This window comes from Delphinus delphis, chromosome 2 (genome assembly GCF_949987515.2).
Source record: "Delphinus delphis chromosome 2, mDelDel1.2, whole genome shotgun sequence".
In the NCBI taxonomy this organism is placed as follows: domain Eukaryota; kingdom Metazoa; phylum Chordata; class Mammalia; order Artiodactyla; family Delphinidae; genus Delphinus; species Delphinus delphis.
The window spans coordinates 142,221,431-142,246,439 of NC_082684.1; the positions used below are offsets into that span (position 1 = coordinate 142,221,431).

General features: G+C 45.7%; 1 protein-coding gene and 1 non-coding gene across 2 annotated transcripts in view; one reads left to right on the forward strand and one right to left on the reverse strand.

Moving 5' to 3' along the window:
• Nucleotides 1-2,163: 2,163 nt before the first annotated feature.
• Nucleotides 2,164-25,009, forward strand: part of ANXA2 (annexin A2) — a 44,497-nt gene continuing 21,651 nt past the window's right edge. The window contains exons 1-3 of the mRNA XM_060005868.1: nt 2,164-2,247; nt 13,935-13,993; nt 17,393-17,492. Coding sequence (XP_059861851.1) covers nt 13,946-13,993; nt 17,393-17,492 — 148 coding nt within the window. The 5' untranslated portion in view covers nt 2,164-2,247; nt 13,935-13,945. The remainder of the gene's footprint in view (nt 2,248-13,934; nt 13,994-17,392; nt 17,493-25,009) is intronic.
• On the reverse strand, nt 9,937-10,009 carry TRNAE-CUC (transfer RNA glutamic acid (anticodon CUC)). The gene has a single exon. It is a non-coding gene; the product is annotated as a tRNA-Glu (tRNA).

Consider the following 25,009-nt stretch of genomic DNA (forward strand, 5'->3'; position numbering starts at 1 on the left):
AAATGGTTTTATTTATGTTTGAACCACTAAGTTTGGGTGGTAATTTGTTAAACTGCAATAAGTAACTTGAGTGCATTTTTAAATCTCTGGACTGGGCAGGAGACTTTATTTGGGCTCCAGTTTCTTCATCTATAAAAATCAAGAATTGGAAATGTTAGTCTCTTAAGGACCCTCTCTGCTCTAACATTCTGTTATTGGGTGAATAATTCTATTATTCTGTACCTTTTAGTGAGTGCCTATCACTGCTAGCTAGGCGCAATTAGCAGTGTTGAGGTGCAGCAGAGAAAGTGTGAACAAAATAAAGTCAAGGCTTTAGAGAACAGAACGCACAGCAGTAGACACAATCTGAGATCTGTTGTTGTAAACATTCTTCCAGCCATGGAGGAGAAAGAAAGAAAGAAAAAACGATCTTTGCACTCAGAGATTCAAAAGCTCATTTAAACTGGCAGAATTGGCCCCCCCATTCCTCAGAAAGAGCAAACCATGACGTCTGATAGCTTCATTTTTATGAAAATACCAGTGTGAAGTTCTGTAGCAAGAAGCAGACCCTGGTTATTGGACAGATCTGTACGTTTGGCTTTGCTGGATGCCCTAGACAAGCAAAAGCATTCTTCCGGCTACTTGGCTTTTAGGTATTCCACATGATTCGAATTAAATCTTATCTTCTGTAGAGGGCCTATCACAGCACAGCTGGGCGTCAAGAGGCCCAGAGAAGAGAAGGGAAGCAGAATCCCGTTCACCATTACGGTCAGCCTATGCTCTCCTTCTGTTCCAAAATGTTTAGGCTGTAAAGCTTTCAGCCTAAATTGAAGGGCTATAAATGTAAATCAGAAATTGTATCAACAGAATTGCTTTATTTTCTATTTGTCCTTCTGACAGTGCCTATCATGTTTCCTTCTGAGTGAAAGAAATGGGTAACAGTGCTCTGGGCTGAGTGTCCAGGGACCCCATTTGTGGTCTGGACTTGACTGTGAGCTTGGCAACGATGTCTTGGCCTTGCTGTTTCCTGATTCCCAGGAGTGAAGTGACGCTTAACTGGAAAGTAAAAACGGACGTTAAGATAGACGGGGGATTAAAACAGAAGCATCAGTAGAAAGCTAAGTGAGGTCTGTGAAAGGGAGGAATTCAAAGGTGCAGAGAGATCTTTGGGATTCTTAGCAAAACTCTCCTGCTAGTTTGAGGTGAGTACAGTATTTGCGCAATCAACCACAAAACCATGTTTGCCTGCGTGTTGCCACTGCGGTTCGTGGAAGCAGAGAGTGGAAGAAAAGCGAGAAACAGCAAAACCAAGCCATGGAGCTAAGAGTCTGAGAAAAAACAAAAAAACCCCAAAAAAGAACGGCAGTTAGGACAGAAGTAAGGGAGGAAACTTATTTGTTGGAACTCGAGGTTCAAAGCCACCGGCCCCACCCAGCCCGGGACGGCCTGCCACGAGGACGTGTGGGAGTCCCGGAGGGTCGCGGGAGGCGTGGAGGGAAGCCAAGCAGAGAGCGCTCGGGAAAAGGGCGCCTCCTCGGGCTGGCGGGGTGGGACCTTGGCTCCTGGCTTCGGCCTCCTACCCCCCCACCCAACTCCCACCATGGCTCCGCGTCTCCCGGCGCCCTCCGAGGCCGGGGCGGGGCCAGTCCTTTGCCCGCCAGGACCCGGCGGATCTCCCTCCCCGCGATCCTCCCGGCAATAGCCGGTCAGAGGTTAAGCTGATATGTTTGCAGACGGTAATGGGGAGCTGGATGCCAACGGCCCAGCTCAGGGGAATCACGATTTATGCTTCTTGGAACAATTCTTCCTTCCATTGCATTGACGCCTTAAACAAACAAAAAAGCGACTTAAGGTCAGAGTCTACGAAAGTCTTGAAAACGTATTAACCTGAGGCAGGGCTGCGCGCTCGACGTGGCGCTCGAGAAGTAAAAGAGGAAGAGAGGAGAAAACTAGGCCGGTACTAGGCCTCGAGGAAGCCTCGGTGGCGCTTCATCGGACGGCAGAGCCGTGGGCGTGGGGCCGCTCCCACTGGCGCGGCCCGGGGAACGTTCCAGGGCGAGGCGTCTCCCGGGGGCGAGCGGGCGGACCCGGGACTGTGAATCACCCTGACTCGAGTGCTAGCGGCCGGAGCAGGAGAAGGCGGGGCGGGGGGCGGCGGGGCGGGCCTCCCGTGCACCGCGAGGATGTGGCGGATATAAAAGCCCCACCCAGGCCAGCTGGCTCCGCTTTGCATCTGGCGACGCTCGCAGCGCACTGCGCTTGGCCCAGGTAAGCGGGGCGCCCCGCCCGCCCGCTATGGCCCCGGGGCCGCCGCGCTGGCGGGGTGTGGAGAGCGAGGGAAGGAGACGGCCTTGCAAAGAGCAGCTCTGGAGACGGGGACTCGGGAGGCCGTCCGGGGAGGGGGCTGAAGGGACGGTCCGCACTAGGAGCTTTGCGAGGAGGGCACCCAGTGGCGAGGGGGGTCTGGACACGAGTGAGGGGGGCCGCGTGTGCCCCGGCCTGGGGCGTGCAGGGCAGGAGGGAGTCGGGCATCCCCCGCGAAGTGCTCGCAGGAAGCCCGACGAGGTGGCGCCGGGGAGGGGGGCGGAGGGAGGCTTCGCATTCCAAACGCGCCGGGCGCCGCTGGGGGGCTGGGTGTGGCCTCCCTGCGAGCCCCTGGTCGGGTGGAGAGCAGACGTGCGGCACCCTCCACGTTTAACACTAGCGCTACGGCTATCTAGAAAGTAATCCCCATCTGTTCCAAGTTAACTTTACTTGAAACAAACGAGCATTTGTGGAACTTGTGCCGACGAGCAGGAGGGAAGCAGTCGGGGGAGGATGAGGGGTGGGCGTTTTTAGCAGCAACCTCCTGCCCCAGTAAAACAAAACAACGGTAGAACCTCCCCTCATTCTCCTTTGTTTAGCTTATCTTGTAGGAGAGCAACTTTTGATTTCCGTGAATCTGGAGAGTTTCTTATTTGGTTGACTACTTTTGCATCAGGAAAGGAAGTGTTCTCCCGTGGTTCTGTGGGGAGAATCGTCACTGACTTACTGGCGCTGATGCGACATTGAGTCAGGGACAGAGGGTACAGAAAAGGGCGTACGCCCCCGGGCTGCTCCTTGTAGCTCTGTGAGATGGGTCCCAGCGCCTGGTGTTGTAGGCCTGGATTCCATCAACTCTCAGTTAAAAAAAAGGTGTGGACATCAATTTCCTTATCTATGAAAGTGGTGTAAGAATGCACATTCTTACTTTCCCCACATAGGGTTATTATCGAAGATTCCAAAAACCATATTCATTCAAAAATAAATTTGTAAAGCACACTGGAAACATTAAGTGCCATACCAAAACCGAGTGTCATTCTTTTTGTGTTAAGAGTTGCCATTTTAAAGCTATTAGAGGTAAAAGAACAGTAACTTCATGGGGCACGCTGGGTGTTTACCAGGAGCCCTAAGGTCCTGGAGTCCAGGGGTCGGGACCCCTGAGCTCATACTGATGGTACTGATGGGTTCTGTCCAAAAGTGTGCCCTACTGTGCCTGTCCGGAACTTGGTTATTTCGAATGCAGAATGCGCTGTAGCACTGAAACAATGTTACAGAAGGTGCTTAGGTTCTCAGGCTAGCCCAGAAAACCCCTACCTTAACCTGCACTATATCGAAGTACTGATAGTACAATGCCTAATTTGCGGGATGGGAGTGATGGTGGGTGGGGAGGGAGGGTGGGAGGAGGGTGAGGTATAATATGTAAGAGTAAATTATTGAAGTATTTTACTGGAAGTTTTCTAAGTTTTAAGGTTGGCCCTGATTAAATTATTTTAATTGGAAAATTATGTCCTTATCACCCTCTCTACTTTACTCTCTTCCTCCTGCCTCCTTGGAGACCCCTCCCGCCCCCACATATTACAAAAGCCTGTCCATTCTTCTCCAGTTCTGCTGCATTCCCCCCTCCCTCCCACTTCAGTGTTCTCATACCCAGCTAGAGACAAGCAGATTGAGTCAATATTCATTAATATTCAACGTTAGGAACGGTTGGTGGTCCTGAAATCCTCAGCAACCCAGGGGAGATGTGTTATTTAAAAGATAACAAGAGCATTTTTAAACCTAAACATCTGTAATTTATAGAATTTGAGGCTATGGAAGGAGCCACATAATATAATATTCAAGCATTGTGAAGGAGGATCTCATATGAGGCCAGGTTCAGTGTGCTTAGTGGTCAGTGGTGTTAAGACCATCCCATACAGCACTTCTGACTCCACCTATTATCTCAAATCTTCAGTCAAGGCTTTCTCCAGAGGTATGGATTGCATCTGCAGTGCAAGGGTGTGACCATCAATGTAAATTTTTTAGTTGGAGGTTTATGATTAGGGGACCGCCTAGATTTTGTGATTTCTTGCAGTGCTAAATGCCTTGCCTGTTGCAAATGCCCAGGAAATATTGCTGACTCACTGGCTTTGAGCAAGAGCTTGGTCTTGGACTGGGGTCACAATAACATCCTCTGTCTTTGAGCTATTAAAAATGCTGTATCGATTGACATGCCGGCAGTCATGGCCATTGGTTTCCTGACTAATTTCTAATTTAAGTAGTTTTCCTGGCAAGGTAGATATCCTTCTATAATTGTTATTGATTTTGAGGGTTGTAGGCTCTTCTTGCACCATCGGGCCTAGCATTTGGCCTTTGTTCTTGGTCTTCCCTTGTGTGGGGCTGTGCGCCTGCTGAGGCATTTCTTAACGTGTCACAAATAGAAGTCCCAGGCGCTTTTTTTTTTTTTTTTTGTGGTACGCGGGCCTCTCACTACTGCGGCCTCTCCCGTTGCGGAGCACAGGCTCCCGATGTGCAGGCTCAGCAGCCATGGCTCACGGGCCCAGCTGCTCCGCGGCATGTGGCATCCTCCCGGACCGGGACACAAAACCGTTCCCAGGCTCTCTTGGGCTGCCTTAAACATCTGTTCATTCCACAATATTTATTAAGCACCTACTATGTTCTACTTACAGTATAAGCACTGAGGATATAGCACTGAACAAAACAGACCAAAACAAAAACAAAACTCTGCTCTTTAGGCTTTAAATCTAGTGGGGAAAAAAATAAAATAGACAAAATCGAGTGAATTTGTATAGACAGTAATTGGATTTTGAGCTTTACGTTCTCCCAAATTAATATTTGTTTCCAAACTTGGTTGGGGCTCATTTCCCCTTTAATCCAGCTGTTCCACAGACCTGAGCGTCATAGTTTACTTGCTTTAGGGAAAGTGTTGTTTAAAGTTATCATTGACTTAACCTGGCTTCTGGATTTGACTATGAGAATAGAAACGGAGGGCTTCCCTGGTGGTGCAGTGGTTAAGGATCTGCCTGCCAATGCAGGGGACACGGGTTCTAGCCCTGGTTCGGGAAGATCCCACATGCCACGGAGCAGCTAAGCCTGTGCGCCACAGATACTAAGCCTGTGCTCTAGAGCCCGCAAGCCACAACTACTGAAGCCTGTGCGCCTAGAGCCCGTGCTCCGCAACGAGAGAAGCACTGCAATGAGAAGCTTGCGCACCGAGATGAAGAGTAGCCTCCGCTCGCCGCCTGTGCTCTAGAGCCCGCAAGCCACAACTACTGAAGCCTGTGCGCCTAGAGCCCGTGCTCCGCAACGAGAGAAGCACCGCAATGAGAAGCTTGCGCACCGAGATGAAGAGTAGCCTCCGCTCGCCGCAACTAGAGAAAGCCCACACACGGGTAGCAACGACCAACACAGCCAAAAGTAAATTAAAAAAAAGAATAGAAATGGAATGTTCTTTTTTTGCATGCATATGGGAACCCACCTCCCTCTTTTTCCCTGGTGCCACACCCTATTCTAGTTGTAGGCTACATCAGGAGGAAATTCCAGTCTTTTAAAAAAAAAATTTTCTGCTCTTTCACTCTCAGGTCTGTTTTTCCTCGCCAGTTGCCAGAGGCGGTCCCCGTCTCTTTTGTTGGGGAGCAGGTCAGCTGTAGGGGTCAGGAGATGCCCAACCTTGTTCTTTGCAGTGGCTCCAGTGAGATTACCTCCAAGTCTCCCCTAGGGTACACCTGAAGCTGTGAAACCGTCTGAGCTCAGTCTTGTCAGAGAGAAGTCAGTAGCATCTAAGTAAGTGGTCTGAGTTACACTCCCAGGCTTGGTGTGGGAAGTTCTGACTCAAGGGAGTGGCTGTCACATGGAATCTTTGCCCTTTGTCTCTCTGCCACACCCAGTCCCCACACTCCCAGCTCAGAGGAAGTCAGAGTCCCAAGGCCACTTGCAAATCTTTCCTCCTTGTAGCCTCCTTCCCTGCCTTTCTTGCCACAAGGAGATGTAGGTTACATTTCCACGTTGTCCCGTGGACAGAGCTAGGAGCCAAGGGGCCCTGACGGTATTAAAGGTGGAGGTTGAGCTGTGGGAGAAGGTGAAGAGCTGCATATCGTATGAGAAAGAGGCAGTCTCCTGAATTGCTCTACCAGGCTTTGCAAAGGTGTGAACAGAGGCTGGGAATTGAAGCCTCCAGCTCTGAATGTATGGAACTGGAGCTGCATTTGAGATACGCAGTCCGAGGAAGAGAAAGGAAATTGAGGAAGGAGAATGTAGTGGAAAAGAAGGAAAAAAAGATATAATGTGGAAAGACCCAGTGTGTGTAAACCATCCAAAAATGTGAGTGAACGCCTCCAGTGTGTTAGGCACTGTGCTCAGACCTATGGGGAAATGGGGATGCATAAGACAGAAACCCTGGGGGCAGATAGAATGGAAGACTGCCTTATAGAATGGAAGACCGCCTTTGTACCCTCAGCTCTGATATTTCACAGATACACCAAGAGAGACAGGAGCACAGAGCAGGGAGAGGTACAGGAGAAAGGTAACAGTATTTTTTGTGTCCTGAAGTCTCCCGAGGATGTCAGCTGATCCAGATAGAGCATTCCCAGTAGAGGGAACTTGGAAAACCCAGGCCTAGAGGTAGTTGGACAGTGCTGAATGTGTTTGGAGAATTACCAATCCAGTCTAACTGGTGCTGGGTGTGGGTGTGTGTGTGTGTGGCCTAGAGGTAGGTGGACAGTGCTGAATGTGTTTGGAGAATTACCAATCCAGTCTAACTGGTGCTGGGTGGGTGTGTGTGTGTGTGTGTGTCTGTCTGTGTGTGTGTGTGGCCTAGAGGTAGTTGGACAGTGCTGAATGTGTTTGGAGAATTACCAATCCAGTCTAACTGGTGCTGGGTGTGTGTGTGTGTGTGTGTGTGTGTGTGTGTGTGTGTGTGGTAGACTTTTTTCTGTAAGCAGCAGGGCCCCATTGGAAATATAATATTTGGGCCATAAAACACTGAAATTGAGTTGTAGATGTGAAGACCTTGATCTCTCAACTGTGAGAGTACTTTGTGCCAAGTGACATCATTCTTCTGCACGTCTCTTTCTGCCCACTCCAACCCCACTTCGGGAGATTGAACGAGAGGCTCTGAGAGCCTGAGGCCACAGTGTGTCTGGAGTTAGTAAACAAATATTGATTCCGATCAGGCAGCAAAAGGGACAGGCCAGAGCAAGTGCAGCACCGTGTCCATCCTGCTCAGTTTGATCAAGGCCCCTGGGCAGAATTCCAGGATTTCTGGGGAATGACTTGCTCCTGTGACTCAGGCATTAATCAAGACCATAAAAACCAAGGAGAAAACTGTGTGCTTTCAGGAAGGTTCTGTTAAATAAAAATGCTCTGGGAGGGAGGGGTGGAGAGTGAATAAAGTGGGAACTCTACCCCTACCCCCCACTCATGCATTTTTTTTTACCCCCTCTTGGTTTAAAATGTCAGTCTGCTCCTGTAGACCCAGGACTGCACAGTAAGGGCTTGGCGGGGAATCCCAACCCGCCATCCCCACACCCGCCCCCATTTTTTTGGTTTTAAAAAAATCCTCCTTTGTATCATCCAGTCCCTGATTGATTCATCATGGTTGCTAGGGATGTGTTTTGCAGTAACACATCAACACTCCACATTTTAAAAGTGGGTGTGACCACGAAACTGCTGGGTTATACTCAGATTCTGCTGGGCAGAGGAGCCCTGCCGCAATGTGTTTTTGTTTGTTTGTGACAATTAATATATGGGCTTTCTGGAGCTGGTTCTTCATTCATTTCAGTAGAACTTGTTTTTATTATTTGAAGCACTAACTTTTAGGTTTTCTTTTTTTGTTTGTTTCAACCTTTTTGCAAACTTTCTTTTACTTTTTTTGGGGGGGAAGGGAGACGTTAAAGCTGTTTTACTTGTACTATTTTTGTTGCAACTGTGTGTTGGAAGTGAAACAGTGAAATGCAGTGTAATCTATGGGGTTTAAAAAAAAAAAAGGACAAACTCTTATCTTTAAGATAGTGCTTATGTTAGATGTAAGTTGCTTCATTTCCAGCAGCTGCACGGATTTCTTTAATGTCTAACTTTGCGCTATAAGAGCTTTTCCAGTCAGGCAGTTAACAGTCTCATTTATTAATATTTTCAAGGCCAGAGGAAACTGTTCTGTTCCCTTCGTTAGGGTGGAGTGTCTGTGTTCCCTTCCCAGTGGTGCGTTATTTCAAGCCAGTCTGAAGTGGGTATGGCTCTCAGTGAGCCTCCTTGTACTTCTCTAGTTATTTTCTTAAACAAAAAACTTTCCCTGAAGAAGGCGATTTGAACAATCTTGTGTAAGTCACCCAGTCCTTTCCTGCGAATAAGAGGTACTGGTATGTGGAGGTACTCATCAAAAGATTGAATTTGCTGATTTTTTTCTCTTTCTTTTTTGCAAGTTGAAACCAGTTGGAGATCTTTGTGAGGCTGTAATGTTGGAAAGAGTGATGCCATTTTCGTGTCTGTGGAGAGGTCTGCCAGACACGGAGCGGTTGTTCTGATTTTAATGCGCTTATGAATTTTTCAGTGTGCTAAGTGGTCACTGGGGGTGGAATTGTCTCCTATGGTATGGAGACTTAAAAACAACAGGTACACTAAAAAGGCAGAGCTATTGTTTCAGCAAGAAAATTCAGCCTCCAGAGCAAATACGGTGAATGGATGCTTAGTATTGGCATCAAATCCCTTTCCATAGCCAAGCTTAAATCTGCACCGTTCAGAAACTTACATCTCAGGCCCCCCACGTGCCACCACATTAGACATGGCTGGTTTTAAACCTGGCCTCTTGCCCCCTCCCCCCACACACACTCTCCCACATCCCATCTCCTCGGGCTTTCCCTTGTTTCTCTGGCTGGAACTTTCCAGGGTGAGTGAGTGTCCTTCTCAAACTAGTCAGTACCTCACCTCTCAGACCCTTAGCCAGTCTCACTGATGCTGCTTTTATCTTTCTCTCTCTCCATGTCTTAATCTCTTGGAATGAAGAGCCACTGTGGTGAAGTTGAAAGGGCAAGGGCCCAAGAGTCAGGGGACCTGGAACCTGGCCCTGACTCCCTTTCTCATTAGCTGGGTGACCTGGGCTAGTCTTCCTGGGGCGAGAAGGGAAGAGAGCTGCAAGGTTCTGCAGGAGTGGAGTCTGTGTTTCATAGTTTTGTGTGTGTCTCTCCCAGCCTTTAATGCGGGGCAGGCCCGGTGTGTGTGTGTTAGGGGCTTGTTGATTGATTACCTGGGTGTCACCAGTGATTGTAACCTACAGTAGCCCTGCCAAGACTTTCTCTTTCTGCTTCCAAGGATAGCAGCACTCTGACATCTTCTCATTAGTCATATGCACTATATTAAGCTAATGTTTTAACAAACATAAGTGGTACAGCCGACTCTTTCTTCTGGAGATTAATTAGTCGTCTGCAAGATGACTTTGCATTCCCAGGGGATTGGATGTAGTGAAGAGACCAGGATGTAGTGAAGAAACCAGCGGATTGGATGTAGTGAAGAAATGAGGGCCATGGTTTTAAAAAAAAATGTATTATTAAATAATATTTTTAATATTTATTTTTAATATTTATATTTAATATTTATTTATTTGGGCTGCGCCGGGTCTTAGTTGCAGCACGCAGGATCTTTTAGCTATGGCACGTATGCAGGATCTAGTTCCCTGACCAGGGATCGAACCTGGGCCCCCTGCATTGAGAGCGCAGAGTCTTAACCACTGGACCACCAGGGAAGTCCTGAGGGCCGTGTTTTATTTCTAAGGTGAAAATGTGTTTGCCCTTAAGCTTGCATGGAGTAGGCAATATTTATATGGATACAGAAGACACTTGCATGGAGTAATCCCAAGCTTCATGGATATTGTTTTTTTGGTTACTGTGACATTCTTTTCCTACAGAATGAGTATCAACAATATAAATATAAATGTTCATTATGCAAAATAGCAAGTCATTTCTGACCGTTTATTTAGCACCTAGAGTGTGCAGAGGCCCTCTTCAATCTGTGGGGGAACTGGGACTCTGGGGCCTATGAGACCCCCGTTTGGTTGAATTGTACTCTGTATTTGCCATCTGAATGTGTGGCGCACGCGTGGCAGGAACTCAGGACACTCTTGCTCAGTGGTGAGTAAGTCTAGCGGCATCAGAAAGTGTTTCTGGCATTGAAAGGTGGGAGAGGCAGTGCCGGGGAATGTGGGCCGCAGCCACCCCATTGGAGCAGGTGCCAGAGGTGTGGTGACTTGAGGAATGGGCAGCATCTGTAACCAGAAGAAGAGACAAGGGTAAGGAGATGAGGCAGGAGACACGAATCAAGGTGCTGTGGATTAAAGCTGTTACGGTGTGTTTGGGGAGAAGCAAGGAACAGTTTGGTTGAGGTCCACTTTTGCTGGGGAGTACATAGAGGGCTGGACGGAGCTGGAGTAAGAGAACATCACGGAAGGATGGATTTTGAACTATTTATTGTGACAAGATAAAATAGAGGAATTTAGTTGGTAGTGGCACGTAGGACTGATGTGAGGTGAAAGAGCGGTACCACTGTCGACCGTTAAACAGCAAGGAAGACTTGTGAGCCTTTTCAAAATCCCCATTTTCTGTCTCTGTATTGTGTCTGTGGGAGAAGGATTACATGAATCTGATGGTCTTTGGTTTATACCATACTGAGGGGTTGGGACATGGTTAGGCAGCTGTCTCCCAAGCCGGTGCTCGGAGCTGGAAAGGCAACTTGAAAGAACTCCCTGGCAGAAACGTACCCGCCTCTGCAAGTTGCGATTTCCTGAACCTCAGAACCCATGTGAAGTAACTGATCTAATAAATAAGTGGAATTTAATCCACCCGGAAACAACTCTGACTTGTTGGTCTTCTTTTTGCTTTGACATTTTTCTTTCTTAGTTGTTTACAGTGGGGACTAGAATTCTGCGAGGCAGATGACAACCGTTGACCCCTCACTGCAAACCTAGCCCAGTTCTGACTGAGCCCCAGGGGTGGGAGTCCAGGCCAGGGCTTAGGTGGTCCGTGTCCTGGGGGCTCATGTCCTCTTTGGTGATTCTCAGCAGCCTCCTGATGAGATGCTATAGAATGTTTCTTGGCCCAAGTTGAAGTTGGAGATGATTCTTCGATTTTACATTCTTATACTAATTCTTCCACATCTGGTGTGTACTTGACACTTACAGCACATCTCAGTGTGGTCTGGACACCTTTCAGTGCTTGATAGCCCCATGTGGCTGGTGGCTAGTGTATTGGACAGTCCAGCTACAGAGCAAGACTCTTAAAGAAAATAGACGTTATTTTTCAGGGCAGTTTTCGGTTCATAGAATAATTGACTACGAAGTCAGAGTTCCCATATATTCCCAGCACCCCCCCTATATACACACACAACCTCTGCAACTATCAAAATCCCGCACCAGAGAAGTACATTTGTTATAATTGCTGGACCTACATTGACACATCTTTATCACTCAAAACACATAGTTTACATTAGGGTTCATTCTTGGTGTTGTAAATTCTGTGGATATGGGCAAACGTGTCATAACATGTATCCACCGTTACTGTATCACAGCCCTAAAAATCTTCTGCGCTCTGCCAATTCGTCCCTCCCTCCTTCCCTTCTAAGCCGTAGCAGCCACTGATCCTTTTACTGTCTCCATGGTTGTGCCTTTTCCAGAATGGCATATAACTGGAATCATACAGTATGTAGCCTTTTCAAACTGCTTTTTTCACTTAGTAACATACATTTAAGTTTGCTTCGTGTCTGTTCATGGCTTGATAGCTCATTTCTTTTTAGTGCTGAATAATATTACATTGTCTGGATGTACCACAGTTTATTTATAGAGGATGACTTTACAAACTAGGATCGTATCCCAGTGCTGTGATGCATTGCAGGGGTTGGGGGTGTGTGTGATAGTGTCTGAGAGTTGTGGGAATGGGGGAGTTGGAATAGCTGTGATTTTCTTTTTTGCCGTGTGCTTAAAAAGCTTCTATAAGCATCTGGGCTTCCCTGGTGGCGCAGTGGTTGAGAGTCTGCCTGCCGATGCAGGGGACACGGGTTCGTGCCCCGGTCCGGGAAGATCCCACGTGCCGCGGAGCGGCTGGGCCCGTGAGCCATGGCCACTGAGCCTGTGCATCCGGAGCCTGTGCTCCGCAACGGGAGAGGCCACAACAGTGAGAGGCCCACGTACTGCAAAAGAAAAAAGCTTCTGTAAGCATCAAGAAGAGAGAGGATGTCATGTAGGAGAGAGCTCATGGTGAAAATCTTGTAGAAATACTTCCATAACCACAAATAAAGGCAAATCTTTTCTCTTAATTCCTCTAACTCACCCCACACAGAGCCTGGAATCTGCCTAGTCCAAAGCCTTCTGATAAATTAACTAATGTCTATGTCCAAATATTCCTTCAAAGCCAGCTGTCTGAAAACACGTAGACTAAGCAAACTGTTGGAAGAGAAAAGAAAGCTGAATTGCATGGGCACCATTTCCTTGATCAAAGAATATTAAGCAAAAAGAGACCAAAACAGGAGTTGCTGCAATTCAGACGTCGTTCCCACTGTTTGAGGATGCAGCTCTGCTCTGTTTTCTTTATTTTCGGGAGGCTGTTGGCTGAATGACCTGTCTTGTCTCAGTGGAGGTAAATTTCCTGCCAGTTGAGCACTTTTTATTGGCAGGGGTTGGTATATCAATTCCGAGAACTGTGTGATTGCAAAGCTGGAAAGCCAGTTCATTACGTTGTCGTATCACTGTCCAATTAAGTGTATTAACTGAAAGATGACTTAACTTCAGCCATTTTGAATCTTAAATACAAGGATCAGTCTTCTATGGGATGAGTTAAGGTCAAAATCTGTCCATTGTGTTTCTCATCAACAGTTTAATATCTTCTTTTTTTTTTTTAACACCTTTATTGGGGTATAATTGCTTTACAATGGTGTGCTAGTTTCCGCTTTATAACAAAGTGAATTAGTCATACATATACATATGTTCCCATATCTCTTCCCTCTTGCGTCTCCTTCCCACCCCCCCCATCCCACCCCTCTAGGTGGTCACAAAGCACTGAGCTGATCTCCCTGTGCTATGCGGCTGCTTCCCACTAGCTATCTACCTTACGTTTGGTAGTGTATATATGTCCATGCAGTTTAATATCGTCTAAGCATTGGTGAGGTAAGAGAATAATTATGGATAGTAATAAAGGGCTCCATTTAGGAATCAGCCAGCATGAAAATGCTACTGATTTCAGTTCATATCCATAGTTTTCAGACTATGGATATATATTATATATGATATATTAAATTATTGGTGAAAAATACAGCAGTACTGGCTGGTTTGACAAGATTATCACTTTTTAGGAGAACTGGAAGATTCAGTCTTATCCTGTTTGGACTGGTCTTGGGAAGAAATGTTTTGGTTTTGTATTTACAAGTCAGTCTCCCCAGGTTCCCTTCAAACTGGGCAAGAACAAGACTAGCTAGTTCTGTCGTCCATCCCAAACCTAAGGCAAACCATCTCTCAGCTTTAATTTTCCCAATCACAAGATAGGAATTGCATCTATTTGCACAAATTACTCTAATATCGTCAGATGAAATGGCCCAAGAAGTAGAGATGAGTATAATGAACAACTGCGCTTCGGGGGAAAGGAAAGCCTCTTCATAATAAAGAATTGTACTTTTTTTTTTTCCAGCTTCTTTCAAAATGTCTACCGTTCATGAAATTCTCTGCAAGCTCAGCTTGGAGGGTGATGTAAGTATATCATTTTCACTTTGTGTGATTTTTGAAAATTGGTAATCTCTCTGGGTAGCTGTGCCTCTTCCTTTCCTTGTACATCTAAGGAAAATGAGGACAAAATTCGGACAGTCATTCCCGGAATCCCCTTGCTTCCCTGTCTTCCCCAGTACTTTAGCTGTTCCTAGTAGTTCAATTTGAAAGAAATGGTATGGCTCCAGAAACTGTTTTGGCATCACATTAAAATTGGACAGACACTAGTGACACTGAGATGCTTGGAATTTTATCCTGCTATATACTTAACATGCCAGTGGTAGTAATTATTGTGATGATACAGGACTTTTTTTTTTTGCGTTAGCGGGCCTCTCACTGTTGTGGCCTCTCCCGTTGCAGAGCACAGGCTCCGGACGCGCAGGCTCAGTGGCCATGGCTCACGGGCCCAGCCGCTCCGCGGCATGTGGGATCTTCCCGGACCGGGGCACGAACCCGTGTCCCCTGCATCGGCAGGCGGACTCTCAACCACTGCGCCACCAGGGAAGCCCGAGGACTTTTTTTTCTTTTTCTTTAATTGGAGTATAGTTGCTTTACACTTCTGTGTCAGTCAGTTTCTGATATACAGCAAAGTGAATCAGCCATACGGATACATATATCCCCTCTTTTTTGGATTTCCTTTCCATTTAGGTCACAACAGAGCACTGAGTAGAGTTCCCTGTGCTCTACAGAAGGTACTCATTGATACAGGATTTTTAATGTCATGCCCTCAGATTTTATTAATGGTTGGCATAAGCCACAGCCATATTGAAAATGATCCTGCATGTTTTGGACTTCTTATAGTGTCCAGAGAGTTATTCCAGACAAGGACTTTTTAAAATTTAGTACCTGGGAAAGCTTTTCTTCAAAATAGCTAGAATTTTTTTTTTTAACTAAATAATAGAAGTATTATAATTCATCTTGTTGCCTTTTTTGCTTTGGCTGTCAGGTCGCTCAGACTTATACTTAATTGTCTTTCACAGGAACTTGGAAATTCTGATACATTTGCTTTTTTGTTTTACAGTCAAAAATTTAAAAAGCTATATGCAAAATTATAAGTCATTACAAATGCTTTTAGAATAAAGTAGAGTATAAATTATGAATATGTAAACTATCTAATAGTACCATACATCTTTCAGGTTATCTTGGCAGAACTGGCTTTTACAGAAACTCAGCAGTGACACTGGTTTGTAGGCATATCTTCCAGATATTTCAAAATACGCTCTCACTGAAATTAAAATACAAAGAAGCACTCAAGTGGGTTGACAGCAGCTTGGGTCATGTGGTACAGAACCCTCTGTCTCTGGTGCTTGCCAATAAAACATTCAGATGGATGATGTTGGTGCGAGCACAGGTTGTATGGAGTGTAAAGCCTACCTCGTTTTCACCTTTCTTCTTGGACCTTGTGCACACTGTTGTTCGCAACCATACAAGCAGCATGTTGAGGTCCAGACAAGTCCAAGAGCTAAATAAATTTTTTCTTAATGGATCAGATCATTAGATCATTTTTAGTATCGGGTTTCATCAGAGGGCTTTTCATGGGGCCCTTGAAGTTACTCTAGTATGATGTGCTTCTCTGTGGAGAGATGGGACTGCAATAGAAAATGTCATGTATTCCCCAATACTTTGAGGGAAGAGAAACATCACTTGGACCTCCATAACTTGATTTTCAGATAAATGAATTTTACAGGTAGTAAGTTCAGTTATCCATTTAATTTTATTTCCGGAGATACTATAAAATTATGTAAAACTTTTCCCTACTCACTGTTGTTTTTGGGATGAGATGACACAGCACCTGATATATGAAGCCATATTTGATATGGCTCGATGGCCAGACTGCCTGCCTTTGTAAATAACTGATGGCATTGTTAATAAATAGGAAAATGTGTTCCCTTAGATTTCTGTCCTCATTTTGTAGCCACCATAGCATATATAGTAAGTATTTCAGAATAACACTTTGTCATTACCTTTTCCTGAATGTGTACTCTATTCCCATTGAGTTAATCTTACTGGAAAGTTTAAGTAGTGAAATTATATGGAAAACACCTTGATAATCCACTGTGTTTCAGTTATATGTATTAACTGGATTTACTATTTGGCCAAGATGGTCACAAGTACATTTTGGAACATTTTGTCCAGCCCTGAACTTAGATTTGTGGCTTTGTGCTAGGAGACATTTGGGAGGATGGCATCTTAGTTGTCTACCTGCACAGCCTCACTGCTAATAAATGCTGGGGTGCCTTGTCACGTGATGCGTGTGGGTGGAAAGGTAAGTCAGGGCAACTCAGTCTCCGACTATTCCCAGAAACTGAGCCTAGACGGAGTCATGATGTGATGGGAGGTGTGCAGTGTGGGGAGGCAGGGATGGGGAGCCTTGACGTTGAAGGCAGTGTAGTGGTGGATGGGTCCACTGGCCATCAGCCAACCTAAAGAACATTGTCAGTCCTGTTTTGTCTGTCCTTTGCTTTGGGACTGGATAGCAGGGAGGAGGAGGGCTGTAAGTGCATTTCAAAGGAGAGAAGTTAACACTCTGGGGAGGAGAACTGATGTAGAATCATGCTGTTGTCCTTACCTCCGTCTGGGGTGGGGAGAGCTGGGGAGGGTCCATCAGATCTGGAAGGATGATGGGCTTTGAAAAGCACCAGAAAGGAAGAACCTATGGTTTAAAGGGCAGTGAGAAAAAAAATACTAGGAAGAGTAGTAGGCAGAGGGGATCGTGTTAAAGACAGCAGAATGGAGGGTAGAGAGAGTAGAGAAAGCCGGCGGAACCTGGCCGATATGAAGAGGATGTGAGCCATGTGGCCTGACCACCTTGGTTCCACGGCGGTGGCCAGAGGTGGGGGGGATGCAGGAAGAAGATGCTTCCCTCACTTACCTCATAGTCCGAGACAGGCAGGCAGGCATTCTACATTTGCTTTTTAAAGAATTGTGAGCTCAATGATACAGGCTCAGTGGAAATTCATGTGCCTGTAGCAAAAACTTGGCTAAACACACTTGTCATTCAGGCATTTCCACATTTCCAGCTTGTTTCAAATTTTGGCCAGCCCAGTTTCATGCTCTTCAAAGCCTTCCGCAAAGAAACGGGTGGTTTCAAGTGCCCAGCTTTGCGTTTTCCGCCTTTGAGCTTGCATGAAAAGTAAGATGAAATGTAGAAATAGATTTATCATATTCTAAACTAGTTGAGCCTTTGAAGAAGAATTCTTATTAGAAATAAGGAAGTTTCGTATCCTATGTGGGATGGCATGTTCATATACTTACTGAGTTACCTAGCCTAAGAATGATGCAAATTATTAAAAGAAACAAAGGGAAAAAAATTTTAGGAATTGACATTTCAACAAGAGGATTTTAAATATATGGGATTGAAGTGTGTTTGTCTTCTAACCTCAGCACTCCACACCTCCAAGTGCGTACGGGTCAGTCAAAGCGTACACCAACTTTGATGCTGAGCGGGATGCTCTGAACATTGAGACAGCCATCAAGACTAAAGGTAGGCCGTCCATTTGTCCTCCTTGTTAAACACTAACCAAAGGGTTTTTAGTCTCTTTTCTTGAATCTTCATATATTGGTCATTTGAAATCGTCATCAAGCTTTAATGGAGCGATCAAAACCTACCCCACCCCATCCTTCTCTCCTTCGTTCCCCCTCTTTCTCCCTCCCTCCCTCCTCTCTTTGGAGAGAAGAAGATTTAAAACATGAGAAACTAAATCACCGAATAGCATAGTGACATGGAAATAGGCTTTAGCTGAGGGCCAGGAGGGCTGATCCCCTGGGTGTGTGCTTTGGGCTGAGCTCTTCACTTTGAGGCCTCACTGCCCCTTCTATAAGGAAGAATTTGGTCATGGTGATCCCTAAGGGTCTCTTTTTGGTCCTAAATCCCCTTGAATTTTATTACATTTCTTGGAAAAATGCTGGGAAAATGTTACTGCTTTGATCTCAGATTGATCTAATGAGCGAAAAATTCAGACTTCTTTTTTTTTTTTTTATTAGCTCCACAAGTTATTACGCCCCTCCTTAGGCCTGGAGCTTGGGTTTGAAGAGCTGTCGGGATGATTTTATTTCCTAGAGTTCCAGGATGAGTAAGAGAGGACAAGGAGGCATAAAAGCCTCTGTTCTGAAATAAAGCAGATAAAGCATTTAATTGGGTAAGAGTTGAGCGAGGGCCTGTTGAGCAAGGGCCTGTTCAGGTCATCGTGCCGTTTTCTGTATCCACAAAAGCCAGCGTTCAGACTTCTTTGGCTTACGTTAACGAAGCATGTACCTCTGGGGTTGCCCCATCCCTGGATCCTTGGAACCACTGGGATTATTGTGGTGATGGCTGTGATTCACCACCCTCTTTTCCCCTTTTGGACAAAGTGCTTCTTTTCATATGAGGCTGGATTGAGACACGTATGTGATCCAGCAGCCAGAGTGGGTGCTTGTTCATCCCCTGCTGACGAGTTGTGGGACATTAGGACGATGGAGTGCTTTTACTTATTGACACATGCATACAATTCACATACGGGTCACTGACAGACTGGGGACCTCAGTCAGGGTGACCTGGGGCCCTAAAATTGGCGTGGACATGTGTCCCCGTTATGCCGGCATATATACTGATTGTGCCCCCTTTCGCCCTCCGAATTGTCTTGTTTTGCAGGATAAATTGCATAGTCACTTTTCCTAGAACCCTTGGAAAAACTGGTGACTGTGTTTCCAGGGATAGGAAGGAGTGCAGAAAGATCCTTTACGTCCTGTGGTTCTAATAGGACATAGGTTTGCGTCACTGGCCTCAAAGCAGCCTTCGTTTCCATGGGGACATTGTGGGCACCTCCCACTACGGGCGGCCTGGACAACTAACTACCTTCAAAAAGCCATCTTTTTTGGTGCTTTTAAATGACCATACTTGTCAAAGGCCAGGCTGGGAAGTCAGGAAGTCACTAATCAGAAAATGAAACTAAAGTCTGCAGGGCTTACCTCCCTGCAGTCAGTTCTACTTGGTGGAGCCTAGTGGATGAGAGCATATGTGTTCGTGGGTTCAAATCTTAGCTCTACCACTAATTTACTAGCTGTCTGACTCTGGGAAAACATTTAACTTTCTTAAGCCTCAGCTTCCTTACTGTAGAAGGAGGGCTAATGAACGTTCCCACCTCACAGGGTTGTTGTGAAGTAGGAAGCTCTTAGCATGGTGCCTGGCATATAGATAATACTCACAATATGTCACCTTAACACACACACACACACACACACACACACACACAGTCCACTTACACACACACACACACACATGCAATCCGCTCTCCTAAAAACTCACCTTCTCACTATTTGAATGTGCTTGCATTCCTGGGGTTTCCCAACTAGCCATTGTAGAGATACAACCAAAGTTTAACAGTTAACTCATCTGACAAAGATGGTGCCTTTTACAAGCTTGAGACAAAGGCTGCTTTTATCCCTGCATGAGAAAGCTTTTAGCACACTGGAATGTGAAGATTGCGCAAATGAACTCTGGTAACAGCTGAAACTCCCAGGGTAATAAAAATACCTTCAGGCGCTTTCTGAGTTAGAAAAATACTGTAGTTTCTAAGCAGAAACATCTGGAGGGCTAAGATCTGGATTCCTGCATTCCAGTTTGGTCAAGTGCAGATGACATCACCATTATTAGGGTTGCAGCTGCGTATTGAGTGCTGCTGATTATGGGCTGGCGTGGCACCAGGCACTTCAGGAACATTCTTCCTAGGTGAACTTCAGATTAATCCTCTCGTGTAGGGTGCTATCATCCCCAGTTTATGGTGGACATAATTTAGGTTTAACATGCTCCAGGTCTCTTGGCTGTGGTTCAGATAGGGGTTTTAACACGACTCTTTCCAGCCCCGGGGCTGTGCTCTCAAGCACCCCAGTGTTATGCTACCCACCTGCCAGGGTTGGACTTTTTACTTTGCCGTGAGTTGTTTTCAGGCATGAGAACGTTTTCTAGCTGTGATTCTGTGGGTATCAGATACATGTTATATTTGTGGGTCCAGCTTTTGGTCTCCTGTCTTCTTCTCTCCCAAACTTAATGCCCAGTGGGTCCCACTTAAGACTGCTTTTTATTATTTGTTTCTGGTGCCTAGTGATTTTAAAGAGTAACTGATTTTTCTTGAGTTAAGTCTGTTGGTCCTTTAAATAGTTTCTAGATTGTTGGTATATTTAGAACCTTAAATCCTTCTAGGAAACTCGAGAGGAAAGAATATGATAGCTATACACAGAGCTCAGAGTTGTAACAAAGATTTTATTATCAGCATTGGTTATTACTTTTTTTTAACATCTTTATTAGAGTATAATTGCTTTCCAATGGTGTGTCAGTTTCTGCTTTATAACAAAGTGAATCAGTTATACATATACATATGTCCCCATATCTCTTCTGTCTTGCATCTCGGTCCCTCCCACCCTCCCTATCCCACCCCTCTAGGTGGTCACAAAGCACTGAGCTGATCTCCCTGTGCTGTATCAGCATTGGTTATGATGGTGACAAACCTAGATCCATCTTCTAGTTGGAGAGTGACTTAGTACATTATGGTAACTGCCTTTTATATTGCATAGAATGTCTGTAGAATGTCACCAAGACATGAAAAGTAAAGTTTGTAAACAATTTTTTTTCATTGTTTTTGAGTTATAATTCACATCTCATACAATGCACCTATATAAAATGTACAATTCAGTTTTTTTTAGTATATTCACTGAATTGTACGACCATCACCACAGTCAATTTTGGAACGCTCATATTTCACCTTGAATTTGTCAGTTGCGTAGGAAATGGACATAAAATAGTGTATACAGTATGATCATACCACCACAATTTTTTTTTATGTCAGAAAGAAAAAGATAAAAGGCATTATTAACTGATATATAGAATTATGGGTAATTGATTCTTTTCCTGTGTTTTCGGTATATTCTGTTTTTTCCAATTTTTCTGTGGTGACATGTATTACCTTCATAACAGAAAGCAGTAAACTAAATTAAAAACAAAAATGAAGTCATCGTAGTTGAACAACATGGGTTTGAACTCCACTTACACGTGGAGGTTTTTCAACGCTAAGTACTACGGTGCTACGCGGTCAGAGGTTGGTTGAATCCACAGATATGGAACTGAGGATAAGGAGGGCCGACTATAAATTATATGTGGATTTTCAGCTGTTGGGGGTGTCGGCACCCCAAACCCTCCAGTTGTTCGAGGGTCAGCTGTAGTTGGGAAACTCACATCCCTTTTGGTTTTTTCTCCTTCCCCTTGATCTTTTTAGATACTAACACTAGTTTTAAAAAAATGAGCTAATTAAGATCTTACCTTCCCTTTTAGAATGCCTTTCACTTTAAGTGTAATTAGGAAGCTCATGCCGCACCTTATCTGGCTCTGTCTCAAACCCTTTTCCAGGAGAATACAATGCAAATTAATTGGTGTTTCCCTGACATCCAAGGAAACAGGGTAAACCTCAAATGCTGAGACAAACGAAGCCAAAGGACCGTGAAAAGATGACCCTCTGGGCCTCCCCTCTCAGGGTAGCCCAGGTGTGTGTGTGCACGTGTGTGTGCGTGTGCCGAGTGTAGAGCATGCTGGGCATTACCTGTACTGCCTGATGTACGTCCGCTTCCCTATCCGAGTACTCGCAGGCAGAAGGGCTGTGAGCAGGTCAGCTGTGGCCTAGGGTTACTCACTGCTCTTAAACCCAAGGATTGTAAACCGAGGCAGGCCTGCAGTGGGGAGAGTTAGGAGGGGCAGACCTGGGTGAGATCTATAGGCTGGTGCTGCCTAGACTGCTCAGAAGGCCCCAAAACAGCTCTTATCCCTCCCTTCTCCTCTGCCCTTATCTCTCACCTGGGCTGCTAGGGCATTTGTCCTTATTTATTTATAAAATATTTATTTATTTGGTTGTGCCGGGTCTTAGTTGCTGCAGGTGGGCTCCTTAGTTGTGGCACGTGAACTCTTAGTTGTGGCATGCATGTGAGATCTAGTTCCCTGACCCGGGCCCCCTGCATTGGGAGTGCGGAGTCTTACCCACTGCGCCACCAGGGAAGTCCCCGTCCTTATTTTTACGGGCCTCCTTGCCTCATCCATTGCAGATTCTCTGTCTAGCTTCATTTCCAGGCTCTTCGGTGCCACAAACAGAGCCTTTGCTCTCTCAGGAGTGTGCAGCCCGCTTCTAGTGGGAGTGTTGGCGCACTTCTGACATCCAGGCAGTTCCCACTCATCTTGGCCTGAGCTGATGCACCGCCTCTTCTCCGAGCTTTCTCTAAGTGGGAGGCAGAATCATTTATTCCTTGATCTGTGTCTCATTTATAGCTCTTGCCACATTGTGTTATGGTTATTTATCTATGGGTTTGTCTCTCCCACCAGAAAGTGAGCTCCTTGAGGGCAACGACTTTATTTCATTAAACTTTTCTAATGCCCAGGCCCCTGGGATCATGTGAAAGAGTACATATTTAACCTGAATAGTAGTGAAAATGTACACAGATACCAGCATACAGGTGAGTGCAGAGTCAGGATACGTGGCTGGCAAGAGAAGGGAGCAGAAGGCAGTTCCAGAATCCGGACCATATCCCCGAAGGATTAACAGTCCCCTAGTAAGCTTTGATCTTTTTTTCCAAAAGGAATTTAGCTCACACTTGTAAGTTTGCTTTGTTTTTGGTTTGAAGGGATCTCAGTGTTCCCTGAGCATGTCACCTAAACCAAATGGAGGATTGCTTTGTGCATGCTCTGGCTTGAGGTAGACTCTGCAATTACTTACCTTAATTAATGTCTAGTTAGAAACTGAATAAAGCCATGCAAAAGTAGTAATATTGCTTAATTAACAAGAGGTTTCTGAGACTTAGATCTGTAGGAGTCTCTTGGTCTAGATTGGCCTTGGGTTAAATATATACTGCACAGTGTACAACACAGCTGTGAATGGTTTACCATATGGGTCCAAATAACTAGAAAGGAAAGTCAGCTAAATTAGAAAAGGATGAATCTAGACTACATAAAATAGATTGTAATTAGAAGCAGCACAACCCCGGAGTTAGTGTAAGTGCCAATAAACTGGTACAGCTTCGGTCTCTCTCTGGAAGGGGAGGGTAATGAATTGCCCTATTATTATTGCCAGTTTTGATTTTAGCAGTATTTGTGTTCTCCGGAAGGGTTGCAGAAGCGGGTGATTTTTCCCTCCCTTATAAGCACAAGTATAGAAGCATACGGCAGCAAGTTTCTGCACTTATTTTTTTCTTATACTTCGGAAATGGAGCTGCTTAAGATTTCCAGCGTGGCCGAAAGACTTAACATCCCATGGCAGTGGGAAGCAAGCCAGGATATGTATTTTTGGTTTCACCTGCACACCTGGAGGTATATTCATTTAGCTGAGACAGCAATGAGGAATGTATTCTCTCTTTTTTTTGCGGTACGTGGGCCTCTCACTGTTGTGGCCTCTCCCGTTGCGGAGCACAGGCTCCGGACGCGCAGGCCCAGCGGCTGTGGCTCACGGGCCCAGCCGCTCCACGGCATGTGGGATCTTCCCGGACCGGGGCACCAACCCATGTCCCCTGCATCGGCAGGCGGACTCTCAACCACTGAGCCACCAGGGAAGACCAGGAATGTATTCTCTTGAAGATGCCAGGAGGCAGATTGGCTCTGAAAAGTAGCTTCTCTCCCACGGGAGCGGCATCGGAGATGTGGGCCCAAACTAAGAACCCCCACGCCTGAGTGTGAGCACGCTTGTGGGAAAGGCCTTTCTGCCCCACGTAGCCCAGGGCCTTCTCACTCTAACCATCCTGGAAGTGAACAGGAGGGAACAAAACCTTCCCGTTGATGAGGACTTTCCTTTTGTGTTCAAGCTCACTTTAGACTGAATTCTCCTCTTACAGCACTGCTGGGAACAAAGAGGGACCAGTGCTGAGTCACGGCCACCTTTACTCTGGGCACAGATTTTCTGATTTTTTTCAAGATGATCATTGTCTCCTCGGGTAGGTAGATGCCAGACTCATGCCAAGGAGCCTGTGAAACATGGGTGAAGGAGTCCTTGGTGCCTTTCTCATTGTAGGCATCGGCTGTGTTGCCTGCCTGTCAGCTTTTTTTTTCCTGTAAAAAATGGTTACCCCTTTTCCATGAGGAAATCCCAATACCGGTGACACCCAGGGACGATGGAAGTCACCACGTTCAGGTGTCAGCAGTGCTGAGACAATAACTAGTAACTTCTCTGTCAGCTGAGTTCAGGGCGGGTATCAGTTTCTTTTACATCTGTTCAGATTTTTTTACTTCTGACTCAGGAAGCTGGTAGAGCAACAGGGCACAAATTGGTGCTTTCATTTTATGCATAACCCTTCATTTGCAATTTTATTTGATTTCGATCTTGAGTAGTGGCCTTTGTGTTTTCCTGCTGGTCCTGTAGAGTATCTCAGAAATGTAATTATGCGCAGAAGGCAGACAGGGTTCCAGATTATTAAAATACCCCAGTGGGATTACCAAGGAGACTGTACTTAAATCCTTTCTAAGGGACTCAGCTGAGGTGAGACCAGAGCAGAATGGAAATAGAAGAAATTTGATTTCTGGGCCCAATCCTCTTCTTAGGCACTTAGCTAAACCACGCTTTCCTTGAGTCGGGGCAGGCAGCACCGTGGCAGATGGTGGGAAGGGTACTTTGGGCAACAGTGTGTGTGTGAGTGTCTGTGTGCGTGCATGTGTTTCTCTGTCTCTAAAATCACTCTTACTGGCATTTTAGGCTCCCACGGAGTTATGAATGGCTATTTCCAGAAGAGAGTCTTCTAGCTCTTTCTCTTGAAGAAAACCTCAGTTGGGTTAGCTCAGTGGCCACACATTGTTACTGGGTGGCAAATCATTATCTACAGATTACTCAACGGGTGTACATTTGTATGGTCTAAACAGTAAGTCCAGTTCTGTAGACAAATAGACACGTTACTGTCTCCAGTCCTTTTTAGCCACAAGATGGAGGAGTGTGGTATAAAGAAGTACCAAATTATAATTAAAAAAGGTACAGACATGACTCATAGAGATATAGGATAAACACGTGG